At 35.7% G+C, this 24,899-nt stretch overlaps 1 protein-coding gene across 3 annotated transcripts in view; it reads right to left on the bottom strand.

Annotated features, from left to right (window-relative positions):
- The window catches only part of CDH2 (cadherin 2), a 214,401-nt gene that overhangs the window by 72,012 nt on the left and 117,490 nt on the right, over nt 1-24,899 (bottom strand). The window contains exon 1 of one of the 3 annotated variants that reach the window (XM_079109464.1): nt 14,332-14,836. The exons of the other annotated variants lie outside the window; for them this stretch is intronic. Coding sequence (XP_078965590.1) covers nt 14,332-14,410 — 79 coding nt within the window. The 5' untranslated portion in view covers nt 14,411-14,836. Of the gene's footprint in view, nt 1-14,331; nt 14,837-24,899 lie in introns of those variants that run through there. 3 annotated transcript variants of the gene reach the window in all.

Consider the following 24,899-nt stretch of genomic DNA (forward strand, 5'->3'; position numbering starts at 1 on the left):
TCAAATTTAAAATAAGTCTACACACAATTAAATGTTTGCAGCTAAGGACACCATAATATTAAGCAAGAATTTTTTATTACACTATTACATAGTTTACATGCATAATATGCAGTTACTGTGTTCTACCCTGCATAAAACATTGTTAACATGATTAACACTAAATTAAACACCAGGGAAATAATTGTTTTAAAGTACATTTTTACTCTTAAAAGTAATACTTCAAATTAATGTTAACCATAAAACCATAATATCCTTATAAAGTATTAACAGGAAACCACAGATCTTACATATTAAATGTATTAGCAGGTAATAACATTACATAAACCATTTGAATGAAAATGTGCAAATACCTACATATGGTTTCTAATTTTTGCTCAAGTAAAACATACCATATTTAGAAATAATTAGAAAATAGCAAAAGATTTTCATGCCTAAGTATGCTATTGGGATTTTATTGTTTTTTTTTTTTTCATATTAATTTCTATTTTTAAAGGCACTGGGAAAATAAAAATATATTCACAGGGTTAACAGAACATTCCCTTCCATAGGCACAGAACAATAATTATTAATGAACTAGAAATCTATTGGAAACCTAGGAGGGAAGAAGTATAGGAGAAGCTGTCTTGACAGTATTTCATAATGCTTTTTTACATGTCGATTCTAATGGAGAAAGGCTACGAAACAATGTTAATATATGTTTAGATTTTCCTTAGCCACTCTAGGCTCTTCCCAAGTTTCAATTTGAGAACATCCCCCTCACCAAAAAAAAAAAAAAAAAAAAAAAATCATAGCCATTCCAAGGCCTCCCAAATCCTTTTCACACATGTACAATGGGATAAACCTGGAAATATCTTGGAAATGCCTCTAAGGAACTTGCTGGAAAAAGTCATTACATTTGCCTGAAAACATATAATTATAAGAAAAATGAAATATGGAGTTTTAAGGCATATGCAAACTATTTAATATGTCAAAACTTCCAACTAAACTGTTTAAAAAATCTTTAACAAGACGTTTGAACTTGTGTTCATGAAATATCTTTTTTGTAACAAGTTTTTTGTTGGCAACATCAAATTCTTGATAATTACCATTAACGAAAGTTTTATTCACAAAAGTTGGTGTCAACAAAGGGCAATGCGATATTTATCACTTTTTCTCCAAAGGAAAGAAAGGTTCCATGAAGGATACTGTATTAAATCTTATGTTCCTTCTTTTTCCCACAGTGACAAATGTAATGTTGAAATTCCTCATGAAAATATAAATGCTTTTCAAATTTTTTCCCACTAAGTGTTTCAGAACAATAAATGAAATGTGACCTCAAGTCTTCACAGTATTGCTAATAGTTTTATTAATTTTTCTTTAGGGTTTACAATATAGTATCACCATCAGTCATTTTTATCCTTTTTCAAAAGCTGAATTTTTTCCTTCAAATCCATAAGCTCTGGGCATGTAATAATTTTGACAGGCCTTTGCAGTTTTCAATTAAGTTCATTCAGGTGCTCCAAGAAGTCAGGTATGTTAGCAATTTTTTCAAGTGAATAAATCACCTTTAACAAATCTGCACTAAGCAACATTCAAACATGCTTAAAATCTATTTTTCTATTAGCTGATAAACTCTTGGGAGGAAAAAGTGTTTTTGGACATTTTTTTGTGTACCTTGGTAAATATCAGTAAATATGGTATGCTAATCCTTTATCTTTGCATAAAGCTGTAGCCATTTCTTTTTCATATTTTCATATCTTTTTTGTGCAATTAAAATTTATGAGCAATCTTTCATGTACAGGAGATTGCATGTGAGTAAAACTTTCAGATTAAAGTCTTGATGTTTACACCTTTATGCCATTTATAACCTGTTTACACTAGGGCCTGAGCATCAGCCTCATGTAAAGTCTGCTCAATATCTTGTTTCAAAGTACTCATTTACTTCCTTGCATACATAATCTACCGAAGTTTGTATTGATTTGTTTTTCAGAATAAATAATGATCTTCAAGTATTCCCTCCAATGCTAGCATATTTACTGATGCTTTACAGTCACTGATATGCAATGACGGCATTTTTTACTTAATAATTCTTTTGATTGCCATCACTGTGAGGCCATCACTGCCTGTCCTAATAGTATTCTGCACAAATGATTCCTTCAGTATTTCTTCTGCTTCACTGGTTCCCAGTGTATCACCAACGAGGCGTACATAGGCTGATAAAATAAGGAATTCTGCAAATGCTGGAGGCAAGTAGTAAGTGTGAAACTGTGTAAATGACTTTTAAAGCTTGATCATATAGTGCTGTGCTCGGTTTCAGAGAGGCACTTTCTTACTGTCTGCTAAAGAGAGTCCAGAAATACTTCTGCTTAAGATGGTTGTTTTGGGGCAAAATGACCCCAAAATCTGTCATGGAAGTAGCTTTATTTGCTTACTTTTGCATACAAATTAAATGTTTACTCCATGTAAAAGTAATTATAAGGGTACATAATTTTCAATTTCAGAGGATTATTATAATATTACCAAGTTAGTATTCTCATCATTTTGGAGACGAGTTTGAGCAGTCATTCTTAAAGTATCTTTTGTGTTGAGAAAGTAAACGTACATAAAAGTGAAATCTAAGGACGAAACAGATTGCAGGCAGGAATAATTCATATAAACTATAAGATATATAAGATGTGTACGTATATTCAGAGAATTTGCATCTTAAAATACTTTAAAGCATATGAAAAGTTTGAAATTTAAATGTACAGTAATATTAGAGAAAAATCAGTGATTTTAACTTCATAATTGATAACTCAAAAATATATAAAATTCAGTCATTTTTAACATTTTAACCACCAAAAATATTTTTAAATAAGTAATTCTGGAACTTTCAGTCTTCTTTAGCAATTTAGCAAATTTTATGTCCAAACTAATTTAATTCTAAGAAATTTATTCCTAAATTTTAAGTAATATAAATATTTTAATTCCAAGATAAGCAAACATTAATTATTAATTTCCATTAAGAATAAGATTTCTGACCAGTTGTTGACCTTAGAATCCAGCAGGAAGGAAGAAAGGAAATCAAATGAAGAGAGGAAAGAAGAAAAAGATGGAGGGAATAAGAAATAACAACTGAAATGAACAAAATTAATGATTCTGATATTTGGCAAAGGCATTAAATGATGAAATTAATGCATGTCTTCTATAAGTGAAAATTAAACTGAAAGCAAATTGAAAGATTAATAAAATTAATACTTGTATAAAATCTTCATTTAGGTTATTATGTAATGATACTGAAGTAGTGATCAGACTCCAGGGATTTAGTGTGGAAATGGAGAAATTCTGAATCTTGCTCTGGGTGGGAGCAAGTTCTTGGCCAGAGAGACGGCCAGGGGAGATGTGACCTGGGAGCCATTTCCCACAACAGGTCTATGCTAGTCTTACTCAGAAAAGTCAGAAAATAACAAAAAGAAAAAAAAAAAAACGCCAGTTTCAAGAAGTTTTGGAAATAGAGCCATAAAGCAGCATTCAAGTACAATTTTAACTGTTTCATTATAAAATATTGAATATTTTTATTTTAAAATGTTTAATTTTAGGGGATCAATATTATATTACCTAATTAGTTTCTTAATCTTTTAGGAAGTTGGATTCTACCAACTCTGAAGTTGCTAGATTCCACTGACCAATTAAATAAATAGCTTTATCAGAAACTATTTTTGTGTGCAACTTTAAATTGTAGAGAAGTGGTCACATGCTGGTAGGCTCAACCAAGTCTTCAGACATGCTGTTTTTGATCCTCACAGCATGTTCAACAAACTAATTTTACATTCTTCTGATTCTTTTGCCTCCTCTTCCGGAGCAAGAGAGAAACTCAAGGCTCTCATTTGCTCAGAAAATGAGACTATGGACGTACTAACAAAATCTCCATGACTGTTCTTCTGCCTTCATTTACCTAACCCTCCTTCTTGTCTAACAGGGTAGACGCTATCTGGACCAAAATACAATGGTGGCCTGAAGCAGCTAAGAAATCTTGGCATTACCCTCTGAAAATGGTAGTGAAGGATGGGACTGGGTATAATTCAGGGAGCCTTCCAAGAATCACACAAAACTGATGGCATTAACAGGAACAACTATGCCAGGGCCTTGTTAGAACATCCTCAGCCTGAGACTCTACCCTTCTGGACCACCCAGGAGATTGCCCTTCTGATACTTCAGAATTGTTCTCTCTCGGCCTAGGGAGCTAGCCACTAACAGTCCAAAGGGCAGCACTGTCTAGTAGAAACAGAATGTGAGCCATTTATGTTGTTTGTCTTATTCTATAATAAATTTAAAAAGTAAAAAACAAAAACAAAACAAAGACAACAACAACAAACAGGTAAAACAAGTATCAGTGGCACACCTGTATCCCATTCACAGCCTTCCTGGTGGAATATGCTGATCTGTTTTGCCACACTACTGGAAAAATAATAAGCTTTATTTAGGCAATAGTAATGCTCAGCATTTTCTTTGGTTTTTCTCCCCTTCCTAGACATTCAGAAAAACTAAACTTATTTCAGTCCTTAAGATTAGGCAAGACAATGGAACTAATAAAATCTGGGGGCTGAAGTGATGTCTCTCTCTTCCCAGTTGAATCGTTTCAAAGTTCCGCCCTCTTCCCCTGCTGTGGTAATCATTACAGAGCATTCTAGATGGAGGTAACAGAAGATCAAACCTGGAGATGAGTAAGCCACCCCATGGAGAGCAGCCCTGAGAGCCACCTGACCCACCAACCCACCAGTGACTGCATGGAGAATGAGTTAGGCATGAGTTAGACACAGAAAACATGGTCACTTAATACAGCCCATGCTAGCCTATCACGTCTGATAAGGCCACCACTGGAGTGACCTAAGTACTCAACTCAGGAAAATAAAATGAAATGCCTATAAAAATGACTGAATCAAATTTATTGTAGGTCAAATTCACAAGAACAAAAAAAAAAAAAAAAAAAAAACACTTTTATTTCTAAAAGTTTTGACACTTCTCTGCCCAGGGGGAAAAAAAAAAGTTTCATTGTAACATTGTGAAAGTGTTATGAAATCTGGTAGAGGAGGTGTTATTTTTTTCCCTTTCCAGGAAAAGTCATGTAAAATTTAACTAACATCTGTATACAAGTTGTCACGAGTCAAAGAAAGGACTGAAGCCCCATGATATTCTTCTGGGATATGAAAATGAAAAAAAAAAAAAATCAAAACAGCAGTAGGGATGATAGAGAAGAATGATTATGACCTCAGAAATATGAAATTTTGATTTTCAGTAGTCTAATAATACTATGCATACAATTTTATATATTATTATCCCTTATATGTTTCTAAATAACTCAAAATTTAAGCAGTTCTACACTTCATTGATATTCTTCCTCTAGGCATTTTTATGCCATAAAATTCAAGGAAAACCTTTTCTTTTGACAGAATCCAGCTACAAATATATAAAATTATCAGCGTTCAGGAAGAATTATTTTCTCTCCTTTTCTTCTCTTCTTCATTCTTTTTTTTTTTTTTTTAGGATGTGCCAATAAGAAATTACACTGAATATCACTATCTCTCATTAAATTATGATCACAGAATACAGGTGGTAGACTTTCCCTTTCCCCAACTGAATGACTATTAGTTGCTGAAATTTGAGGCAATTTAGCTAGCTCCATATTTCACGCTACTGATGTCAATATAGAATCCTAAGTAAACAATGGGTTTTCTTTGACTTTTAAAGATGAGGGAGATTTCAACACAAATTTTTTCACTGAAAACAAATTTTTAATCATTGAAGTTTTCAAAAACACCAGTAGACAAGGCAGGGAGCAAGTAAAAGAAAACTGTGTCTCAATTGGTTTCAACAATATGGCCTCAAAATGCTCAAAATGCACCACAGAGACCATAAAAGGTACAAAAGGATATTACCTGTTTCTTGAAACAAAGAAAGAGGTACAAAGAACATACTGTTGGCTAAGCAAATTGGCCCTACTGGTATGACATGACACCGCATTAAGTGAAATTAAAGTCCATTGAATTATTAAACTATTACATCCAAGTCATTTCTTGATAGTAGTTTTAAAAGAGAATTATAAGACTTTATTCTAAACCCAACAATTTAAGAAATGTTTATTCCTTTACTTGTTAGTAGCAAAAGAAATCACGATCAAATATGAATAGTAATGTATTTCTGAAACACTGTCATAATAAAATATAACTCATAGTTTAAGAGCTGAACTCCAATTTTTTTTTTTTTTTTTTCACTGCCAATCCACCAAATAGATGCATCACTAAGTGCTGGGAAGAACTTCCTAAGCAGCCAAGTTGAACTACAAACTATAGTAAACTATAAACATTTAATCAAAGCAACACCCAAACTCTGTTATTTCTGAAGGCTGCCTATGCTTTTTGACATTAGCAACATGATGCGTATTAAATAGTCATATACGGAGAATTCTGTGAAAAATTCAGCAATGTTACTATTTCTTTTATAAAGGCAATGAAGTTATTCAAAGTGATTTCATGAAATCCCTAAAGTGCCAATAAAAATTAACAAGTTCTCATATACATTCATTAATTCAAGAATACTAATAACAGATTAGTATTTGGGAAACATCATCATATAACTTGGAGGACTCAGTATATCATTTTGTGATTGTCTCCAATTCACTATTTTCCAACTTTTTTCTTTTTCTTTTTTTGGTACTAAGGACTGAATGCAGGGCATTTTCCAACTTTTTGGAGAATTAGTGCATAAACCCTAGAAAGCAGTTCTAGTAGCAAAAGACATTGTTCCAACTTAAAGGGATAGTATTTCTGAGCTCCAGTTCAACTCATTCCAGTTTAATACACAACGGGACAATAACTGAAAGAAAACCACACATGACCACATCTAAGCAGGAATGATAACAGGACTATTAAAAGTGATTTTTAATCTATAAACTCAAGATATAAAGACTTTCTGATAGCATGGCATGAGAGAGTGGGTCTGAAGACAAAGGCAAGTAATCTACAGCACATATTAAGTTCATTACCATAATAGAAAGAAAGAAAAATTTAAGGATTTTACACCCATATATAAATGCTTAAGATGGGTAATGTTCTTTTTAAATGGCAGTTAGCTATATTTAGATATAACACTTTATGCTTACTAAATTTTTATTATGGTATCCTATAATTGCTGTGATGTCAAAATGTTATCACTGGTTTAGGAAGAAAAAAAAATAGGTGTGTATGGTGGGGAGTGAGCACCAAAAACAACTTTTCAGAAGTGTTCCCTCCTTTTCTCACTGCCAGAAAGAAACATCTACCTCTGAGAATACACCAACTCAGCAATTTCAATAGCTGCAGCTTCAAAAATTTGCCGCTTCAACTGATAATAATAAGCCTCACCCTCCTTAATGGGGTGACATTTCCTCTTGAAAATGTGACTGCACTCCTATTTCACCATTCTCACTAATTATATCAAAGTGAAAGGGATTAATTGTCGCACACTAACATTAAAGCCATCTCAAGTATGCTGTGGCTGCACACCACATGATTTATCTGGAAAACATCTTAGGTGCATGAGTTGTCTGCCTGGGAGGATTAATCCCTTCCCATCGCTCCCCAGATGTCCCTATGGCTCTTAGCCCAACCTTCAGGGGTACTTAGGAAGGGTCAAGGTATCTTTATATCTTACAGGGATAAGGATTTCTCACATTTAATTTATCCTGTGTAAATACACAAGCACTTATTAGAGGATTTTCATCGTGTTAACCAAAAGGATGTTAAGACAAGTATTCTGGGCACATGTTATTTGCTTCCAACTTACCATTACCCAATCTGTATGTATTAGTTACAATAAATCAAGTAAAACTAAAATAATATCCTTATCCTGTCCTGATGAGTAGATAAAATAAGCAGGCTCGTCTGAATTGTATCTTTTGGCCTAAAAGCCCCAGTAATACTAATTTAGGATACTAACTTAAACATCTTTTTTTTTTTTTTTTTCTTCTTAAATTTTAAACTAACTTGCTGTAGACATTTAAATTCCAGAAGCACATAGGTGAAGGAAAGCAGTAGCTGTGAATATTTGGGAAAGTGACTAAAGAAACCCCACACATACATATACCTGAACAGGAATGATAAAATAATTATTAAATGCAATTTTTATTGTCTATAAATTCAAAGTATTAAGACTTTCTGATAGCATGGCATGAGAGTGTGTCCAAATACACAGCAATAATCATAAATTTTAAGGGGCATAAAAAATAAAGATAGAAAAAAAGAAACTAACTAGCCAGACTTGAAAGCAAAATAAACACGTCTGTAGACCAGAAATGAACCGGTATAAATTGTCACCTGGATAGGAAACAAGCAGGGGCACCTGGAAGTTCTGCCTCTGCAGAACTATGAAAGTGACAGGAAGCAGGACACAGCAGCCAGGATGCCACTGGACTCCAAGTAATGAGACGGGCTGGGGCTGAGGCTGGGTTCGTGCAAGGACAAATTGAAAGACGAAAACAAAAATCTCATTCACAATGAGCCTGAAATTCCCAAATCATTATGCATTAAAAAGATCAAGTGCTAAGGACAGCCAACAAAACCAACAATCAGATACACTCTGAATGAAACTAATTCCTGGGTGTACTCTTCAGGATTCCCCCATTCGTTATGGTTTAGATGTGAGGTATCTTCCCCAAAGCTCAGTGTGAGACAATGCAAGAGAGTTTAGAGAAGAAATGATTGGGTTATTAGAACCTTAACCCAATCAATGAATTAGTCCCCTGATGGGATTAACTGAGTGGTAACTGAAAGCAGGTAGGGTGTGGCTGGAGGATGTGGGTCATTGCAGGTATAACTTTAGGGTATATATATATTTTTTTTGTCTGGCCAGTGGACTCTTTCTCTGCTCTCTGATCATCAGGTGAGCTGCCTCCCTCCACCACACTCTTCCGCCATGTTGTTTGGCCTCACCTCAAACCCTGAGGAATGGAGCTGGCTGTCTTTGGATTGAGACCTCTGAAACTGTGAGCTCCCAAATAAACATTTCCTCCTCTAAAATTGTCCTTATTGAGCCTTTTAATCACAGCAGTGAAAAGTTAACAAAAACACTGGTTCCTCTGGTGTTCCTTCTTCCCTTCAGTGCCTCAGGGTTTAGCCCAGGACCTTCACTCCATACTCTCACCCTAAGTAACTGCAACCAGCCCTGAGGTTTTAAAAATCAGTTGTATCCATAAGAATCTTGAATATGTGTGTTTAAACTTTGATCTTCCTACTGAGATGTAGATTCCTACATCCACCTGTCTCTTTGACATCTCTCCACTTGGATACATCAAATAGGTAACTCAAACTGAACGGATGGCAAGGCCAACTCCTGATTCAACCTTCCTACCCTCCATAAAACCAACTGCACAACTATGGTGGATAGTTTTACCCTTCACTCAAATGCTCAGACTCTGAGTCTAGGGGTAGAGTTTGATACTTGTTTTGTTCCAAATATATTCATTCTCTGCAAGTTTTGCAGCTCCACTTTAAAATATAACCACAAAAAGCCACCTGCACAGCTACCATCTTACTGTCAGTTGTTATCCAGTTAAGTTATAGAGAGAACCTCTATCGAGTCTCCTGTTTGCACTCTTTTCAGGACATCTATGTTAGCTTTCAAAAAATGTAAGTTGGATCATGCTCAAATTGTTCCCACCACACACAGAACAAAACCCTTATCCAAGCCTGCCCTGCCGCCTGTTTCTCCTTTCCTCTTCTTGCTCACTTTCCAGTGATTCTTCCAACAAGCCATATGGTTCCTGCCTCAGGTCCTCATCTGTATATTGCACAGTAAATGAGAGGGGAGAGGACGCAAGAAAACTTACACAACGAGGCAGGATGAAATCAGCCGTCCAGGTTAGAAGGATCATTAGGTTCATGGTCTTTTACACATTTTATGGTTAAACTGATCTTTCCTTCCTTCTCCCACTTTCTTTCTTTCTCTTCTTTACATGACAGGGGTATTCAGTGAATGTTTAGAGTTGACTGTCTCAGCCCAGAGATGAATAAAAGGAAAGGAACATGAGATCTTCTTTTTATTTATCAGCTGGTTTGACTAGAAATGAGTGATACAAATCACAAAATGCATAGAGGCGTATGAGGTAAAATATGCACTTTTCTAAAAATTAAACAATAGCCAGTAAATAACAGTGTTGTTATTTTTGCCATCTAGTTATTGGGCTAGTGACCATAATATCTAGCCATGACTGAGATACCACAGAGCACCCATAATCTGCGCACTGACTATGCACCATGCTGCCTCTCATCCAACGCTGCAATTTGAACAAATTTCAACCAGCTCCTCAGTAGTAATATATAGGCAAAAAAAAAAAAAAAAAGTCTAGTGTTGCACCAGTGTTCACTGATATATGCCCTAAGCCTTCCACAAATTGGGGTTTATTAAAAATAAGCATAAAGAAATTCATGGGCTTGGAGACTTGACCATGAATCACAACTCTGCTTCAATGAGAACAAGTACCTGCCAATACATCGCATGAGGACAGATAAGAATAAAGGTAGAGATTGTGCCTACTTCCTTAGATCTAACAGCAGTTGTGAATAACATTCTAGTAACATCTGTATACACATGTGAGTTCATATATATACATATAACAGTGACCTTTAACAGAATAAGTAATTATCATTCTCATGACTACTGTTTCTAAGTCAAGAGTTCAGATTTCAGAATGTGAGTGATAAAGTCTCTCATTCTGATATCACCTACAGTGATCCAAATACACATACCTTTTCTGCGTGTTCATATACTGATTTCCCACCTTTCCATGTAGGAAGACAAAATTCATGGAATGTGAGTTACCCAGGCAGACTGGAAGTGGTGGGTGGAACTGTTGTCAAAATTTGGAGGGGGGCATTTTGGGAGCACCCACTAAATTTCAGGACCAAAGAGAATTCCCATTCTTGTTGAACTGCCCACACTCAATGAAAATTAACCAACTGATTCCTAAACTATTATTTAAGGTGAACATGGAGATGGAAATAGACTTATCTCCAAGGGTTTAAATTTAGGGTGAAAGAACTTCCATAACTAAAAGTAAAGTAAACAAAATCTAACAAATGGGCAAAACCAAAGTCTTGACAATTAAGCTTAAAGGGAAGAGGGACTAACAAGAAGCAACAGAAAAGGCTTTTGACATGTCTCAGCAGTGACAAGTGAAAGGTAGTGGCTTCATCATGAACAGGGGCATATAAGGCAGTGGCAAGCCACTCATATCAGTACCTAGGTAAAGGGCAGGGCTGGACAGCACAGCTGTTCCTCATGCCATGCCTTCCTTAATGGTGAGCACCTAGGAAGTATTTTGTTCTAGGGAGATTTGTTTGGCACAGTGTTTTTAGGACGCATTATCTTTGTGGGTGGACTTTTATGGACTACAGAATCTTATGGAGAAAAGCAATCTCCAGGTAGATTGAAATCATTAGGCTAAATCAAGAAATGGAAACGTGTGCACAAACTACAGATCTAATTACAGATGCACGAGAATTGGTTCACAGAATTTAAGGGCTCTGTATGTATGTGTGTGTGTAACATACATATCTGACAGCAGGATTAAGAGCAAAAATTTAAGTGCCATTATAGTTTTTGTAGCTTAGCATTACTCTTTTCCCTGATCCCATGGGTTTGATCTATTAATATGAAGAAAACCATTAGTGGCACTTTTTAAACACAGGAATTATTTAAAAATACACAATATAATATGCAAAATGTGATTATAAATGAATGAGACTGATTTCACAAATCACACAAGAAAATTAGATTCATTATGTAACAGTCACGCCTTGTGTAAATTATAGTCCAGTCACCAAGGGCACTAAATATGCACTTTAATTTGGAGTACAGTACAGAAGTAACCTCACTATCTAATGAGATGAATTATTAATAAATGCTAAAATATACTAAAAAAAAAAAAAGCCCTGCCCATATAAAGGCCAACTCTAATCTCATGTTTTATAATCTTCAACAAGCCACTCTCATTTTATGCTCAGTTGAACCACATCCTCAACTACTCTGTTTTAGTATACTTCTTTTCTAAATTGGAAGAAGTTGCATTGATAAAGAGATTTTTATTATTTCATTCCTATTTGGTGGGGAAAAGTAAACAGAGTGAACAACAAGCCAGGACACTTAGATTCTGTTTCTGGTTCCAATCATACTGAATAATTTCTGAACTTCTTTGGATCTTCATTTCTTTAGCTCTAGTAGGAAGGAGTTTTGGAAGAGGTCTACTCTGCTAATATCCTTTGCAGCACTAAACGTCTGCATACTCCATAATCCAAAATTCCATATTCTAGCAAGTCCCTGAGCAAAGAGCAAAGAGCTCCATGGAAAGTTGGACTCTTGTTTGCTCTGTGGTTGCAAAAAGCACATGAGAAAACCTTTAGGAATAAAGTTGTTTTAAGTATATTTCACATCCCAGGTAATTATAGACCAAAGGGTAACAATAGCTGCAGCAACAGAAATCATAGTAATTATTCAATCGTCACTCTTCCTTTCAATAGGTTAAAAAATTACACAGGCATTAATGAACTGCAATTTATAATCCAGGTGCTTTTCTTTTGCTAAAATATGCATGTCATTACAAAAAGCAAAAGAAACCCCAGTTATTCTGTTTGAAACACAACTCTACCCAGAATAGACCTTTTTTGCATGAAACAGATTTTATTCATGTCAGCACTGAGGTACCACAATGGATTCACATCCTTGAAGATCAAATGATACTACCCATAAATCCAGTTCCAAATACTGTCTCAAAGCCTTTAAACAATGGATGTCAAGTAGAAAAGGTAAAATTCAAACTCCTTTAGAACCCACTTATCTATGAGTTCTTGAGAATCATTTTAAAAGGAATACAAAAACAGATATAGCTCTGGAAAATAAAATTATGCTTCAGGACACCTAAGGATACAGTTCATCATTTTCCAGACATTGACATGTGAAGATACATCCTCTTCCAGAATGATGAACTGAAACCCTACCAAGTTCCTTGGGAGATGCCTGGTGAGAAAACCAGTATGTCTCTATTTTAGGTTTAAGCTACAAGGGAAAAGATGCGCCTTTAAATTTATGTCAAGTCACTTTCTTTTTTAAAGATTCTAGTCATATATTCAATATTTTTTTTTATAAAAGAGCCATTCTATATTCAATTTTCTTATCATAATGGCCATGCATAGACATTTGGTGGCAAGCTGGGTTTCTAATGAGTGGTATTCTTTTTCTCAGGTTCAAAGCCATTTTCCTTATAACAGCCTGTTTTATATGCACACACTGCCTTTTGATAATTCTTTCATGGACTAGAGTTTAGACTTTAAAACAAGCAACTTTGCAGAATACCTTATTGTTGTTCTAGGTGGTTTCAACCCTCTTGATGTTTGGCAAATTTTTACCAAATTAATGAGGTCAACCTTCATTCTTCACACTTTCAAAGTTACTTCATGTTATCACAGACCTTTCTGTTAACGATGATGCATTCATACTCGAGGGTTTTTAAGTTTGGCTTTCTCTGAAGAAAAATTTACTAAGCTTAAAGTAGAGATGCAGTGAGGAGAGAAATGTATAACACTGTCTTAATCTTAAACACACTAGGCAGCTAAATATAAGTCAATTTCATTTAGAATAAATTAGATTTATAAAAATTAAGATCGCTGACCTGGAATTTAAAGATATATTAACACTGCTTTTTATTCTCTAAAGTTCCTTTTCCTCTTGCAGAGCAGCCTGGCTTTCTACTTCCTCCCATGCATGCATATGCTAGGAACTATGAGAACTGGGTATATAAAAGTGCATTTGACAAGCATCTTACACATCAAGGACTTCACAATATTATCTAAGACTTTCTCTGGTAAATTATGTGAATTAAGCTGAAGATCTGCTTAATGGGGATATTAGGCCAAGAAATTTAAAAGCTGAAGTTGACATTTCATAACATTATTAGATAAGAGTATCATCAACAGCATAAAATTTACCACGAAAACATTTGGTTTATAAGATGTTCATTTAACAACAGTTTGCAAGAAAATGTCTATGATAAAGAAAGGGACCATAGTTTATGACTAAGTATTGCCGCCTAGAGTTGAAGAGTTGTATACCTTGTTTTGAAATACAAATATTCAACTTTCTAAACCTACAACTCTAAAGAAGGCAAAAGTAAAATCCAGCTTTTTAACATTCCTTTCTTAACCTGCCTTTCCTTCGTTGAATTCTTTGTTTAAAATATAAATCTATTTTGGACATAAGCCTTCTCATTTCATGCTACTTTATTTTCCAGTTAACTAAACCACCGTATTACAGGGAATGAATAAGGCTGCTTTTTTTTTTTTCCACCTGAAAGGAAAACATACAACTCTGCTTCGTTCTTTAGTTTCTCACTGAAGATACACTCATGGTTCCTTAATAAAAACATGCCATCGAGTTTCCATTTCCCAAAATTCCTTCTGCTTAGTGAACAAAATCATAATAGTATGTCAGAATGAAAACAGGGATAAAGTTCTTTTGAGTTGGCGGAAATGCCGATGCAGCTTTTTATAAGTGGAATACTGACCGTCAGCAAAACAGATTGGGTGGCTCCAACAGAGCCCATATTACATCTGATTCACTGATCCCTTTCAAATTCTTGCCCCCAACCTTGGGCTCAACACAAAACCTTCCTGAGCCCTGCCAGTTCTTTTGTTGGTTTGCAAAACAAAATACAATGTAAGAATAAACTTTTAGGGGGTGAAATAGCATGTACATTTGGACGCATCTCTCCCTTTTGGTTATCTTGGACACATGTTCTATCTAGTTTCTTTAGCGAGTAACTACCTGTCACTTGTCTTTGAGCTATATAAGTAAGAACTTAGATATCTATAGTTCTCCTAGATTTCTCTAAAGAAGCAATCTGGGTGAAAATCAATAATAGATGTGTTTTGTGTATCCATCAGCACTCCAAGTGCTTATAAGATAATTAAAATTGATAGTCATTGGCTTTATACCCTGAAGAGGGTATGAACCCAAGATTAATAATGTCAAAAAGAGTGTATTCACTATGTGTTAAATACAAAATTTTTTAGTTAAAAAAATGTAGTCTATGTAAAATGGAAGATACTCTGTAGTAGCCTCAACCCCAGCCCCGATAATTTTGTTAATGGGTAGGTACAATATTTTTTTTTGAATATATAAACTTATAGTTGTCAGTGGACCTTTATTTTATTTATTTATATGCGGTACTGAGGATAGAACCCAGGGCTTCACACATGCCAGGCAAGCGCTCTACCACTGAGCCACAACCCCAGCCCCAGGTTCACTATTCTTAAAGAGTGCCTTTTCTTTTACTGACATTAAACAAACTGAAACTTTACCAGGTCATACAGGTAGGATGCACTGCCAGTGTGGACGCAGAACTACTTTAACAATGGCCTTCAGGATAGCTTGTTTTTAAACACTCCCCTTTTACCAACCGATTTCCTGGCTCGGACCTTAGGTTAAGTTGTTCAGTACCGCCTAGGAATACTGTGGGAAGCAGTGGGAAAGCTTCAGAAATGTTTCAGCCAATACTGAAGCTTAGGGTAACTTGCAAAAACCTGAAGACAAATGTCGAAATGTTTTTGAACAGAGGAAATGAAAACAGTGTCTTGGAAGGATGACCTGAGGTAAAGATAAGGACCGAAACTGTGAAGAAAAATGCAAAAACTCACAATACACCAAAGCAGTTAGTGCTCCAACATGAACGAAAGATCTGAGCCAGAATCATGGGAACAGAATCTCTAAAGAAAAAACATACACAAAGAGATGAAAGAATGTTCAGGAATAGGTAACTAGTGTGGGCATGCAGAGTGGCTACAGAAGGCAAGTAAGGAATTCAAAAAGGATTCAGATACTTGGAGTCTAGTTGACTGGTGGAAAGATGAACAGAAATAGGCTAAATTTGATGGGAGGGGGAACAGTTGTATGAGGATTGCTTTTCAAAACTGCTGATTTAATTAGTATTAAAATATATGTGAAATGTGTATCTTCTGAATGCTTGACGTGAAGCTAGGAAGAGAAGACTCATTAATGATCACACAGGCCTTTCTCTGCAATAGCTTCTAGCAGTCAGAATATAGAAACAGACGCACAAATTATTTGTGTAGTTGAAGTCCCAGGAAGGAGGTGAAATCTCTCAAGGAGAAATTCATGTCTAATCTAACATTTTCCTGCTGAAATTCTCTTGTTTACTTGACTTACTGACAGAAAACATTTGATAGCCATCTCATATGCAGACTTCTCTTCAAAAAGTATAAAAAGTGTACTGATGTCAGCCTTTGATTTGCTTTTTGTCTTTACTGAATTTATTAGTTTTTTTCCTCTCGGGCCTTTGATAATTTGTTCCTTTTTTCTGCATGGTATTCTAATGTGCTATTACTTTTTTGTCAAGTCTATCTCACCACTAATTTGTAAAGATAATTTTTTTTTTTCCAGTTTTACTAGCTGCAGGGTTAGGCCATTCCACAAATCTAAAAATTTTAATGCTCATGTAAATGACTACTTTCCCAACATTTCAGCGCCTACTGAAAGTAAAACACTTCTCAACGTTTGTAACTCTTATGAAGACATGGCAATTTCTTATGAGCTTAAACATGTTTGAAAGTATTAATAATAACTGAACAATCCACATTCCATAACTGGAGTTGAATAGAGGTCAGTGGCCTCTGTGAGTCTTCCTTTAGACTCTCAACCTTGTGTCTTCCCAAACTGTGTCTAATGTCATGCAGGTTCCTTCACTTCTTTCCTTTCCACAGCCATGGAAAGTTGTTTACTAGAAGGATCTTAACCTCTATTTCCTGGTCTCTGTGTGAATCCACATTTCTGACACCTGCGGATTCTGGCACATAACAGAGGACTGGGACACGCGAGACATGGAAGCCTGATGTTTGGGGTCCAGCCCTGGCACGCAAGCACCCTTTGCCCAGCTGCATCTTCCCTGTGCTTCTTCCAATCTGCTCCTGGATTTAGGAGGCTGGATTGATATCACAGTGATTTCACATACGTGATCATATTTGATCCTTACAACTTCAGCCTGAGTCAGCTTCAACTCAGATTTCCACTTTAGAAATAAATTAATTATGGCTCAGGGAGATTAAGCAACTTGCCCTAGGTCCCACAACTGTCAAAAAGAACAAACTGCCATTATTAGGGACCAAATGAACTAAAAATAATGATAGGTTCCTAGCTCACATTTAGTTTACGGCTTGATATAATTACCTATTTTCTGCTCTACTAGTGCCAAATCAGGATTTCATAGTCTATATTGTGTGCTTTGTTGTTAAGTTTATCTCACCACTAATTTGTAAGGATAAAATTTTTTTCCCAACTTTTCCAGTTGTAGGGTTAGGCAATTCCACAAAAATTAGAGTTCTGTGTGGCTATGAAATGGGACTTGACATTTTACAGTGATAGTATAAGCACAAAAAAGCAAAGTTGAGGTCAGTCAACATTTATGGTTGACAATAAGGAGGGTACCGAACAATCAACACATAGTCAACATTTTCTAAACTATTTCCTGCCAATAAAGCATGCTTTAATAATGACAACTGTAGTAAAAACAAACAATTTTCTTCTTGACTAATTGAACACAGTTCAATTATAATAAATATTATAATAAAGGAGTTTTATTATAATAACTTTAATTGGTGCTACTAACAAATAAGTATCTGTTTAATTAGAGCCAGGGATGCTTATTGAAAGCTGACCCAACATTTGTGCACAGGGCCAGAGATTAAGTATCCAAGCAAGTGTGTGGCGTGCTTCATAAGATACTGCACTTCAGTAAGGAAATTAACCCAGTTTTACTGTCCAATCAAGATAAGAATAGTACCCCTATTTTACAGCTATGTAGCACTGTAACAATTAGAAGACTATTTCACAAAAGCAGAGACAAACTGTGATTACTGATATGGCAGTACTCCAAACATCGGACCTCACAGGAATGATGTCCACCACACAGCAAAGGAACTAACACATGTCCAAGTCATGAAAATTCCATGATGAGCAGACAGTGTTCATTTTCTCACGTCAGTGTACTGATAAAACTTGTGCTCCCATAATCCGATTTGACACAAAAACTCTAAGGTTTACCTCCTGTTAACAGAAGTAACCAGGAACAAAATTATCCACAGGCACTAAAAAGTGGCCACCGCTTGAAAACTACCAGATGCAGAGAGCAGGGAAAGCAACATCCAATTAGAAGTTGAATCAACAGGGTCCAGCTGAGTAGAGTAGATGTAGAGTGCTGCAAACCCTAGGAAGTACAATAATATTAAAAACAGAATACCAAAAATGGGTAACTCCAGTCTTAGCTCACTACTCAGTGCAGTGACAAGACAATATATGCCAAGGATTCTCGTTCGTTATTCACGCATTGAAAGACACCAGACACATGAATTTTATATGATCCTGAGACCAACTCTATAAGGTGGATGGTATTTAGACATGAAAAACACCCGAGTCACAGGAGATAAAGCACCTGGCCCAAAGTCACACAGTGGTAGAACTTACATTAGAAAATAGTGGTGTGATTCCAAAAGTTAGCATGCTTCCTCAAAAAAATCTATGCTGCCTTTCAGTCACTGGGAGAAAAGTTCAGATTGCACACCAAGGGAGAGTAAAAAGATGAGACATGAATTAATATCTTTATGAATAAAAATATTTTTCTTTAGGAACAGCACTAGATTAAAAATTTACAGAATGATGACATCTTAATCATTTGATACCTTCTTGCAATAATCTCTCTTAATTGGCATGCTTGTAAAAAGAGGTTTTCTGAAGCAAAAACCTGTCCATTTTACTTTTAAATAAGATATCTTTAAGCACCTGTGCTATATAACTACGTTTGACTTTTCTTTAAAAAAAAAAATCAGAATTCATTTAATTTTTGTGGCGAAGTCACACGTAGAGTTTCATATGGAATATGGAGGATGGATTTCTATTGAAAACTTTCTACTTTAATCAGAGCCTGAAATCAGACTCAAGTCTCACCAGGCAATGTGCAAAGATGGACAGTGAGCATGCATCCATGTGTTTTCAATGGATAAGTGTCCATGACAACAGGAAAAAAATGCCACAACAGTGCAAGCAACACTGTTAGCAGACTCAAAGAGATTAGGAGTAGAATTAGCCTAGCTATCAATCTCCTCTTTCCCTTCCTTGTTATAGGATCATTGTGAGCAGAATGAGAAGGCATTAAGAAGCATGGAACTGCCTCACTTTTGATACCTGCTCCTGCCTTGATAGACAGCTTGTGTTCTAAGTGCTGCTGCTATTCAATAATCCAACACTTGAAATTCTCATTTCCTTGAATTTCAGAAACCATGTATAAAGTTCCCAATAACAATAATACACGGATGAGTGAAAATATAAATTTGCATGCTAAAAATGAATAAGCAGAAGTGTATCATTCCAATGAAATGTTTCTAACTATCTGAAGGATTTTACTTTGATTTCATTTAAATACAATTTCTTTATGAAAGAAATGAATTAACAGCAAGAAATATGTTTAAGAAATATGTTTACCCCTAAATAGCTTTCCTAATTTTTATTATGTTCTTTGTAGTTACAACTGAGAAATTGCTAAATACTAGGAGGACAATCAACACCATAAAAACAGCAATAGGAAAGTTGTAACTGGAAAATCTGAAATACCAAACTACTAATAAGTACTTTCTATTAGTGTATTTACTTTTATATTTTACTATTACATTTTATTTTTGAATTTTTTTAACAATATGGATATTGGAACAAAATTGGATGATATTATAGTAAAAATAATTGATTTTTTTTCAGTTTATACACAGAGAAGGCTTTCTGCTTTCATAATACCCAATAATACAGCACAGGAATTACTGGAATAGTGCTTTCTTAATTTACCATAAGAGCATTCTGGGTTAGAGGTTCCTTGGTAATTCCATGATTATCCTGCCTGATGACATCAAAGGTGCTCAGTTTGATACTAAAAACCCCTCTTTTATGGACTGGTATTACAACCAGCATATCTATACTTAGGACCTAGCATTGCACTCCCAGATCATTTATAATGAGTAAACTTTGTTAAGTTCTGTTCCATTTTTTTTTTATGTTGAAAAAAAAGGGGGAAAGTCACCTCACTTTACATGTCTTATAAAGTCATCATTTCATTCAACAATTACACATTCAGAGTCTATGACATGCCAGGCACTATTATGAGCAAGAGGGATAAAAAAGCAATGAACAAAAAAACCAAATACCTGTATAAAATGTTCTTGAAAAATTATGAGCAGTATTTGCATTGACAAAACAAGTTATCACAGAAAACCAAGGATTTGAAAGCACAGTGTTGCCCTTCTCTCTGTGAAGTATAGTATTAGTCTTTCTTCAGTTGATAAAATGAAGGGATTTCATTATATGCCATTAAAACATAATAAAACTCAGAGTAACTGCTTATAGCAGGAAAGATGTCTTGACACAGGAGAGACACTCCTTCCTGACTAGGAGACAATCTGTGGATAACCTGGCTCTAGGGTTGGTGCCAAGGATCCGATGGACAGGATGTGTGAGGACAAGGGGCACCTTGGCTCTTCAGTGGTTGAGGACAGAGAGTCCGTCCATCTCATTCACTCCAGACTTAATGGTCTTTCCTCACAAAATAAGCACACTACCACCACCATTCTTATCATCATTACCTTTGAAAATACAATATTCACCCCACGTTTACAAGTGAAGATAGAAGAAAAGGTTTTCCTAAGGGCCAGAGTTGGACAGGAGCCCTGAGGGCTCGCACCCTGTTACAAGTGAGCAACCACAATCGCCTGTACAGTCAGAAGCAATCTCCTCCAGGCACAGTCCTTCTCTGGGCTGCCCACTCATCTCAGTCTCATCTTTCTCAGCCTCTTGGACTTTTGAACAGAGATAAACAGACAGGAGCCTGTTGGTAGCTCTGTTAATTTGCCAGTGTCACCCTGGAGGTGAAATTGTACAAATTGCTCCAATTCTTGATGGTGAACTTCTTACTTTCTTCTTCTGAAAAAACTGTCCTGATATTCTACCAATAAACAATCCCCTTTGCTTTGTTGGGTTCTATTTCTCGTAACCAAAAGAATATCAAAATCAAATTTCCTCCTGCTGGCATGTTGTATGGCTCATTTGAATTCATTTCCCTTTTTCTAATTATCCTCTTTAAAAGTTTCAATGTTTCCTACTGTCAATAAAATAAAATCAGAACTACCAAATTTCCAACCTGTGTTTTGTCATGACATTCCTATAAGCTTTCAAATCCAGGTCTGACTTCCTAGTTGCTATCATACAAAGTGCATACCAGCCTCGCTTTCCATTTGTCCTAAACCACTACCAAAAATGATAATAGAAAATGTAGTGAACATTATTTTAATAACTTTCTTGGAATCACCTATTATTAGATATACAAAGTTGCACATGATTTTGAACCTCTCTAAGTCTTAGTTACTTGTTAAAAAAAGAAAATATCTTGTTCTTTGAATTATACTGAAGATTAATAAAAGATTATATCCATATAATACTATGTAGATTGAGCATCCCTACTCTGAAAATCCAAAATGCTTCAAAATCTGAAACTTTTTGAGTGCTGACATGACACCACAAATATCATATCCCACACTTGAGCTCATATGACAGGTTGCAGTCAAAATGGAGGTGCACTGAAAATATTACAGAAAGTTACCTTCGGGCTATGTGTGTAAGGTGCATATGAAACAAATTTCATGTTTAGACTTGGGTCTAATTCTGCAAGATAGTTCTATCTGCAAATATTCCTAAACTTTAAAAATATCTAAAATTCAAATCACCTCTGGTCCCAAACATTTTGGATAGGGGCTATTCAAGCTTCATATATATATATGTACATGTGTATATGTGTGTTTGTATAAAACAAATAGGACCTGATACATAGAATGTTTTCAATAAATGAGAGTCATGATTATTTCATTATGGCTTAAATCTATCTCTAACCCAGAATTCGTTTTTTAAGATTCAGAGTCAGAGGGGAGGAGCAAGGGCATAGTAGTGTGTGCTTGTAATTACAGCACTAGGGAAGCTAAGGCAGGAGAATCACTGTATCCAAGAATTTGAAACCAACCTGGCAAAATAGCAAGACCCTGTGTGTGGAAGGAAATATATAGGAAATACACACACAAAATATATATATTTAATATATATATTTGTATATATATACATATATATTTTATATATACATTTACATATAGTATTATATATTATAGATTTATATATATTACATAATATTATATATATGTATTATATATATTTACATGATATATATATGATTCAGAACCACAGATCTAAATGCCTGTACAACTTTTTCATATGAACAGACCTCAAGATTCCAAATCCGAAAAGGGAAATTAACATCCATAATCCTCTCTCCCTTATCTTGAAGAATAACAAACACCAGTTACCCAGCCACAGGTATGTGAGTCCTTCCAGGGTCAGTTGCTCTCCGGGCCTGTAGACGTTCCTGCCTGAACCGCTCTTGGATCCACCTCTGCCACTTCTCCCTGGCGCACTGACACTCCACGCCCCATTCAGGCCTCCAGTTACAGCTTCCTGCCTGATAGCACTTGGCCCTTGTTACTCCCACTTACTTCATCCTCCCAATGGCTGATGAGTAAGTCTTTGTAAAACTCAAAGCTGATCAGGTTCAAATCTATCAACAGCTCCCCTCTGATGAGAGAATGAAGATCTTCTCTTTGGACTGTTCCACATGTCCTTCAGCAGCATGACCCTGGCCTAGAGTCCCTTCTCTCATCCTGGAGCTCTGTTCTAATCATAATTGCTTACACTTCCTGGAGCACATCTGACTGCCTCAGGCCTCTTGGCCACGCTGGCCTGGTCTGAGTGCAATGTCCTGACTTAAACAAGCCCACCAAGTGGCCACTCAGCTTTCAAGGATTCCTTCTTTCATGGAGCCCCAACAAATAAGGCCTTCCCTTGTGTTAGTGATCCAATGGCACCCCTTAAATACTCCCATCATAACACTCAACCATGAATTTCACATGCTTTTTACCTATGTTTCCAAGCTGAAGGGTGGAAATGGGCTGTATTTCTATAGAGGTTCTGGAGATTAGGGCAGATCTAGTGTAAAACAGGTTCCTTTTAAACCTGGTGGCTGAACTTGGTGAGACTGTTTCAAAACAAAAAACAAAAGGGTTGTAAATATCGCTCAACTGGTAAAGAACTCCTGGGTTCAATCCCAGTAGCAAAAAGAAAAGAAAAAGAAAAAGAAAAAAAGCCTGCTGAATGCATGAAGGTTAAAAAAAAAACAAAAACAAAACAAAACAAAACAAAAAAAAACAGAAAAAGGCAATTGAGGGGAATTTAATAATTAGAAGCAAAATGGAGAGGAAGTTCTGGAGTCTAGACATTTGGCTCAGTGTCTCCCATAGGACTCAGAGAAAAACAAAACACAATAGCTGTTCATCGTCATGATTTTTACTTATTAAGCAAACACTCCATCACAGGTGCCCAGGATGCCTTATTTCAGGTGACCAAGAATGTAATAAAGCTGACACACTGTTTCAAAAGGGATTGAATCAAGCCTTCTTTCTCACAGGACAGCTACTGCTTCTAGTGATGACATGAGACATTATAAATATAAGACTCAGCAATGCGAATTTTCTGCACATTCACAAAATGCACCTAGGTAACAAAACTGGCCACAGTCTATCAAGTCTCAGCCCAGTCAATTAAAAAAAAGTAATACAGAAAATGAATGGACATGTGATAGATTTACTGCTTCAAACTTTTATATATATCTTTTAAAAAACTGACACACTTTTCAATGCACTTCACTCAGAGGGGAAAAAAATTGTAATTTTGTGTTTTAAGATTTCACATATGTTGAACTGGAATAATGGGTAGAAGTGACAGGGCTATGACTGATTAAGCAGAAGTAAATTTCTCCTTCTGAATTGGCCTTAAGGCAGGTACACAACATTACCTTTGAAATCTAGTGGAGAGTGGGAAAAGACTATGAATGTCAAGAATTGTGCATTACTGGGATGTGCTGGAAACCAAATGATTGTATTTCATGTGACTCCTGGAGGGCTGCCTTTACACTTCAAATCTCCTATGGCCTTGTGATCTGCCAGACTCAAGGCAGTTCACAAACAAATTACCATCACTTCCATAGGAAGCACATTCTTAGCGGTAAGAGAAGCATCTAAGCTACAAAACAGCGCTAAGTGATTTAAATACCTAGAAGCTTGCTAGAAGCCAAGAAGAAATGAGATACTGATAAAAGTCAGATATCTATCACAAAGTTTTGGCCCTCTGTATTCATGACTGAGCAAGAAAACACATCAAAAAACTCTTCATTTTCCATCTCAAGATGTTTTCAGACCAGAGGGAAAGACTGTAGTAGTTACGATTTTAAAATACAGGGAACAATTTGCCTTCTGAAGTCATGCTAGATTTCATTAGTTTCTTAAGTATCAGGAAAGGGGAAAAAAAGAAAAAAGCCGTGTTCATCACATTATTCAAGTTTGGATCTTAGGCTTTGCACCTTAATGTAAACAGATCACTACCATGTGAAGAATAAGACCATGAAAGTTTGGATGGTGGAACATTTTTAGTTCTGTTTAGTGTTTCATGGTAAAAATAAATAAATAAATAAATAAAAGGGAGGGGAGCAGAAATAAACTTTTCCAGGAAATTTTTGATTCACCTATTCCTATCTGGTTTTCAGTTGAAATTATGGGCAGAGAGTTCATTCTGTTAAATGTAGACGTAGAAAGAACCCTGAAAAAAAACGTGCTTTACGTGAGGTTGATAAACAATGATTCTGGCCGTTATAAAGAATAACTGTATTTGACATGTAATGTGGGTCAAGAGCTCCCAAAGCATACAAAGTGGGT

Source organism: Sciurus vulgaris (assembly GCF_902686455.1).
Source record: "Sciurus vulgaris genome assembly, chromosome: 13".
NCBI lineage: Eukaryota > Metazoa > Chordata > Mammalia > Rodentia > Sciuridae > Sciurus > Sciurus vulgaris.